This window comes from Gossypium hirsutum, chromosome D10 (genome assembly GCF_007990345.1).
Source record: "Gossypium hirsutum isolate 1008001.06 chromosome D10, Gossypium_hirsutum_v2.1, whole genome shotgun sequence".
In the NCBI taxonomy this organism is placed as follows: Eukaryota; Viridiplantae; Streptophyta; class Magnoliopsida; order Malvales; family Malvaceae; genus Gossypium; species Gossypium hirsutum.
In genome coordinates this window covers 52192983-52199695 of record NC_053446.1, presented here as the reverse complement: position 1 = coordinate 52199695, position 6713 = coordinate 52192983, and the positions used below count along the sequence as shown (strand labels likewise).

Here is a 6713-nt window from a genome sequence, read left to right as displayed (position 1 = left end):
ATCGAATTAGTATGAAAAAATAGGATTCATCAACTTAATTAACTCAATTTGTTTTTCATTCGGTTGGATCGAATGATCACCTCTAATGTAGATGATGGAGTATAACCCAAAATTAAAATTGTATGGTTACACTATTATTATAATGTGTCAAATGATATTTTCTTTTGGATTTTGAATATAATTCTTTTTCTTAGAAAAAATGAGAACTTGTTTACCTCAAATTTTGCTAACCCAAAAGATAATACAAAAGAAAATTTGGAGTCTTCCATGAAAACTGTAAAATATATACTAGGTAAAGCTTTTTCTTGCGGGTTTATATATTTATTTCTTTCATTATATATTAAATGATCGAAGTTCGATCACTACCACCATCACTCTTACTGAAACAACAAGACAATTTATGTTTTAAGATGAAAAGGAAAATATCAAAAGCACAACATTAAAATCAAACTCTTCTTTAAAAGCAAGCATAAGAATTCAAAGCAACCTAGATCCTAGTTGCAGGCTTCGGGATTAGCCAAGAGGTAAGCTTCAAGGGGCTTGTAAACTGTCTCACTCCCTTTAATTCGAGCCTTGATTTCATCTTCCGTTATAACATTATCTCCAACAGTGTAGAATTTCATTGAGCTCTTGCAAATACTTCCTCCACCTGCAGCTGCCTCAAACTTGTTCTCATAGCTAATCTTTTCAAGCTTATCCCCCAAAGGCCCACCTTCAATTAAACTGTAACTGTATGAAAAATTATTTTCATCATGTCTTCCAATCTGGTGCTTCATATATTGGAATGGAAAGCCTAAAGAAATAAATACTTGTTATCCAACATACTCGTGTAAAACACATTAAAAAATGCCAACGAAAGTGAAAATGAAAGAACTAACCTTCAACAAAGTTGATTTTTACGATACTTCCGGAACTAGGATTAGCTTCAACCTCAATACTCTTGACTGCATTAGGAGCAGCCGCGGGCCAAACCTTTGGGGCTTCAACAGTAAAAGCCTTGAAAAGCCTAGCTGGGGCGACTGGGGAGGTAGTTTCATGGTCATAACTGAAAACACCCATGATTTTAATGTTAATTCAGACTTGGAGTTCAAAGAGGAGAAGTGGATGATAGAGTGATTGAGGAGTGAGATGATAGAGAACTAAGATGCTATTTATAGACTGAACTTGAAGCGTAAGAACTCTACTATTCTCATTTTTTTAGTTGGAGTAATATCCAATATTGTTAGTAATTTTCATTGAATTGGTACCGGTCAAAATAAGTATCCCAGAAGTTCTTAGTAAATTTCCCATTGATGACTTCAGAAATTGTATCAGTTTGTCTTCTACTTTATTTATTTGCTTTTCTTCAATAATACTTACTTCAATATTTAGACGGGATAATGAAACGTGTTGACTGTGGTTATAGGCATTGATTAAATTTTATTTAATTATTATTTTAAGAATTTGTTTTTATTAAATTCAAAATAAATTGTGTTGGTTGAATTTTTTTTAATAAAATGTAACGTTAACCAGTGCCATTAAATATGAAAACAGAATGAGAATTTTAATATAATAAAGGGTTAATGTGGTATTGATGATTCAATTATCACTTTGGTGTTTAAAGAAATTCTTTTATCAGTTTGATATCTGAAATTTTCAAACATTAGATATTTTTATTTCAACTCTTACTGTTGTTAGAAAAAAAATATGTGGCACGTTATGTCACCCAAATTTATGTTTTTCTTAAATAAATGAAAAAAAAACCAAAAAATTAAAAAAAATGGCAAAAAAATGAGAGGAAATATCTCAAGAAAATAAAAAATAAGACAAATTTTAAAACTTTTCCGGAACTTAAACAAAATACTATTCTTTCTAAAAAACATAAAATACAAATATAGTGAAAATTCAAAAAGAGAAGGAAAATCATTAAAAATATAGAAAAAAAATGGAACAATATGGATATATAAATATCTATAGTAATTTTTAAAAACTTTGAATGGTTTTTTTAAATATTTTTTAAAAATAAAATTAAAAAAAATAGAAAAAAAAATAAAAAGAAAAAAATTTACAAACATTATAAAAAAGTTTCAAAAATTATGAAAAAGATTTTTTGGTGTCTACAAAACTAGCTAAAAATTTAATTAAGGCAAGTGTACCTATCAATTAATAATATAGCAGTGAACAAAGATATTGTTCCTATGAGGACTACGAGTATTAGTAATTACTGTCTTTCGATTATTTAATCTAATAATTCAAATGATTGATTAAAACTAAAATTAACTAATTTTATTAACTAATGAACACAACACAGAACAAATCGCAAAAATAATCAAATAACAACCAAGAAATGAAACAATACATAAGAAAGAATCTGCCTAGATTTCATCTGTCACTAGCAATCTAAATTACACAATTTCTTTACTTAACACCTTGATCCGTAGAAATCCCTAAATTATGCTAATATCTCTTTCAAGTATAAAAGCAACTTACTCTAGGTTGATTAATTGAATTTTTTTCTAATTAAAACCCCTATTATTGCATTAACTCATGCTATGGATTTTCCCATTAGATTTGACTCTAATCCGGTAGATTTATATCATCCTATTTATAGGATTGCATGCTACTTCACTCAATTGCGCAAGATCTAATCTTAAACGGTGTCTATTCAATCACCTATTTAAGCACATTGAACAAGGATTAATACTCTAGAAATATCAAACCAAGAATAAAGCACACATAATTGAGAATAAGAAACTAAGTATTTATTGTGTAAAATAAAAAATCAAATGACAGAATCCATCATAGGGTCCATTTCCTCTAGGTATTTAGAAAATTAGTTCATACTCGATAAGAGAAAAATAAAAAATACGGTATAATTGAAAGAAATAAAGAAACACATGATAACTTCCTAAGAAATCAACTGGGAATCTTCAATCTCGACGGAAATTTACTTCAAAATCGGCTTCAATGGTGTTTTATGAGTTGTTTTCTTGAGTATTCTCTTACGGCTCTCTCTTATCTTCTTAATTTTGTCATATATACGTCTTAGAATGCCCAAAAAACCTAAAATTCATGATTTTTTTTCTGTTCAGTACACAATCTTGTGAAATCGACATGCCCTACCACATGCCCGTGTAGATTAAATGGCCGTGTGGTCTTGCCATGTGAAATGGTTCAGCCCGTGTGGCTCCATCAACTTGCTCCGACGCTCCAACGCTCCGACTTTCGATTGTTTTTTGCTCATTTTGCTCCTAAGTGCTCTATTAAGCATAAATCATGAATTTAAAGGACTAGGAGTATAAAATTCAAAATTAACATCGGATAATCACCCAAAAACGCATTAAGAATGAGAATAAAATATGTTACTTTTAGCACTTATCATGTTTTTTTTAAATGCACAATATATGTGGAATTGGTTCTTTCAAGGCTTATCAAGACTTAAGAATTAAATTAAATTGTACAAAATGCTTTGGGATTTAACCTTACAGATTGTTTATGTTTGTTTTTCAATAATATTAGATTCCAAGCTGAAGCTAACATTGCCGTAAAATTCCATGTAGATGAATTCGTAGTTGTCATAATTTTCTTCGATCAACCTTTTTTATTTTAGATTTGAGTTCATTTTTATTTGAATTATTTTAAATTTAAATGCTTTTGAGTTTGATCAATTTAAATACAAGTCATTAGACTAATTTTTTTATTTGATTTATTTCAAATTTAAAGAATTATGAGTTGGTTACAAATCAAAATTTTTAGAGTTAAAATATAGTGTTGAGATTATTTGCCATTTGAATGACATTCATTTTGAAATACATTTACCCTTTACTTATTTTACATTTTAATTTTTTTAATTTGATTCAAATGAAATTAAGGTAAATCTAAAATTTAGACAAGCTTTCAAGTTCAATTAAGTATAAGAATAATTTACTTTTATTTATGTCACGCTCCAAAATATAGGGGGTTAATCGAAATGGTTAAATAAGAATTGAATAGGCTTAATGGTTAAGTGATAGAGAGTCCTCCTTAAAGACCCAAAAGTTCGAGCTCCCTTCCTCCCATTTTATTTTCGACAACCTAGGGAAAAGTCACACCCAAAATATATATGGTCAGGAATTAAGACTAAATAAGAAATGGGCAATAGGCTTAATGGTTAAGTGTTACTCTCTTATCCTAGAGGTCCTAAATTCAAGCTACCTCCTTCCCCACTCATTTTTCTTTTGAATTTTGGCAGCTTTGGGTAATTTACCCTTGTCGCCCCTAGGGTTTCAAACCCTAGCTATTTAACCATCCTTTTCCATTTGGATTAGGTTTGCCTCTTTTCAAAAATTTAGTAAAACTCCTCTTTATCTTTTATTTCTTTTTTTCCCTTTTCTTTCCCTCTTGTTTTCTCTCATACTTGCATCATATTTTAACCTTTGAACTATTGAGTATTTTTCTTTCTCGTATCGAATCAATCCCCATTTCTTTTTTTTTCTTAACAATGTTAGAGTTATCATCAAATAGCATCCATTACCTTCACCAATAATCAGTAAGTGTGTTCCGTTTTAATGATTAAATCCCATATTTTTGTAATATTAATGTACGTCGTTAGTCTTTTGGTTCGATTAATCAATTTCCTCGAAATCTAGCCAAATCTTTTGTAAATATTGTCAAATCTTGATACAACCATTAATTTGTGTGTAAATGTCATTTGAAGGACTAGATTTAATTGAATCAGACAAAATTGAGCGTGATGAACGTCAACCAGACCCGCGGTGAAAGGTGTGTTCTTTTCCAAGTGAATCGGTGGTGATATTGTGTAGATTTAGGGCCATACGATCTCTTACACAGGTGTGCGAACCACATGACCATGTTCCCTTGTAAATCTTAGGCTTGTTTGTGAACCATACGACCACAACCCTTTCACACAGTCGTTTCCCTCCTATAGGGTAACTTTGGCGTTTGTCACACGACCTCAGTTTGTTACACGGCCTGGCCATACGACTATGTACGCCTCCCACACAATCTTTGCTTCCTCACACGCCTGATCACACAGCCATGTGACCCCTACTTTATAATTTTGTCACAAAATTTGTGAATTATTCTATTTAGTCCCTGTATAGTCCTCGAACTATTTTTAGAGTTTTATTTCACTTAATTAAATCCTTGATAATATGTATATTATGGAAACTATTATCTGAATGACTAAATTACTATTATTATATGCATGATGTGTGAATGATATATGCCTACTGTCACTGTATTTCTGATAAACTATATTGTTAATTCTGCCATGATATCACTGATTGTATGTTCAGCATGCATACTGCTACTGTTGAACAAAATACGTTAAGCATGTCTACTACTACCGTACTGATCTGTTATAAGCATGTCATATTGCATTGCATAGGGTGGGACGATACGAGTGGAGGAAGAATTGGCAGGTTAATAATCTACAAACACTAGTGGTTCATCCACAACATATTGGCAGCTTGTCTACAAACTTTTTATCTGAAAATTTTTGTGGTTCATCCACAATTTTTATTACTGGTAGTTCATCTGTAATTACTAATGATTCATCCACAACATGGTGTGTAGATTATTAAACTGCAAACTTTTTATCTATAAATTTTTATGGTTCATCCATAACTTTTATTACTGGTAGTTCAGTTCATCTGTAATTACTAATGGTTCATCCACAACATGGTGTGTAGGGATGAATGAGTTCTAGGGAACTCTTATTGTGGTGTGTAGCGGACATGGGTAGGATTTTCTCTAATAAATTGAAATTGCATCTCCATTCATAAGCACATGCATGCATAACTATGAATTCTGATATATTATATTGGATGTGTTGATCTAAAGACCGAATACTCTGAATCGTTATATGAGTGTGATTTTTCTGAGATTTGTTATTTTGTGTGCTTCATCTACTGTTTGCATTGACCTTCTTGTAATTGGACTCACACTGAGCTTTTTAAACTTACTCCCCTTTATTTTCATCTTTATAGATAAACCATCAGGTTAGGAAACAGACTTGGCATTTGGAGTGCTCGATCTTAGATTATTTTTTTCAATAAAAGTATTCTAGATTTATTATTCGAAATTTTTGTTATTGAGAGACTGTATTGTTTTATTTGAACGATGGTATGAGACTTAGGTTTGGGTTTATTTGGCATGTATCACATTTACATTGATTTTAGGATTGCTAAAATATGGAACTTGATTTACTTTTGCATGAAATCTGATTTTCATTAAAATTATGTCAAATATCACTTTTCTGCTGCATTAGTAAGTGAATAGTTTTTGAAAAAAAGATATATATATATATTTATACATAAAATTGGAAATCAACCTTTGCTAAGAAAACCTTAATATCTATCGTTTTGGAAATAAATTATATCGTTTAGTGAAAAGAAGATTGTAATAGGCCAATTTTGGCCTGGGCCCAAACCAAAATAAAACCAAAACCAAATCAAATTAAATAAAGGCCCAAACCAATACCCAAACCAATAACCAAAAATCCTAACAACCCTAGCCCACAAAACTTAAAAAAAATTTAGCCAAAAAGAAACCCTAATGCAGCTGCCGCCCTTAAGCCTGCACATGGCCTCTTCGTATGCCCACCGCCGCACGCCATCGTCTCTCCACATGTCTGACGTTTCTCTGACACCACCTGCAACATGCAAAAGAAGAAGACAACAAGCAGTAAAAAAACAAATTGCAAAACAACAAAAAAATGGACATTAAGAGTT

At 31.1% G+C, this 6713-nt stretch overlaps 1 protein-coding gene across 1 annotated transcript; it reads right to left on the bottom strand.

Moving 5' to 3' along the window:
* Positions 1–284: 284 nt before the first annotated feature.
* Positions 285–1139, bottom strand: LOC107915089 (major pollen allergen Bet v 1-A). Its single transcript, XM_016844206.2, has 2 exons — positions 879–1139; positions 285–793 (listed from the first exon to the last, which is right to left on the bottom strand). Exons 1-2 carry the CDS (start codon positions 1057–1059, stop codon positions 495–497), a joined length of 480 nt encoding a protein of 159 aa, XP_016699695.1. The 5' UTR covers positions 1060–1139; the 3' UTR covers positions 285–494.
* Between the last annotated feature and the right edge of the window lie 5574 nt (positions 1140–6713).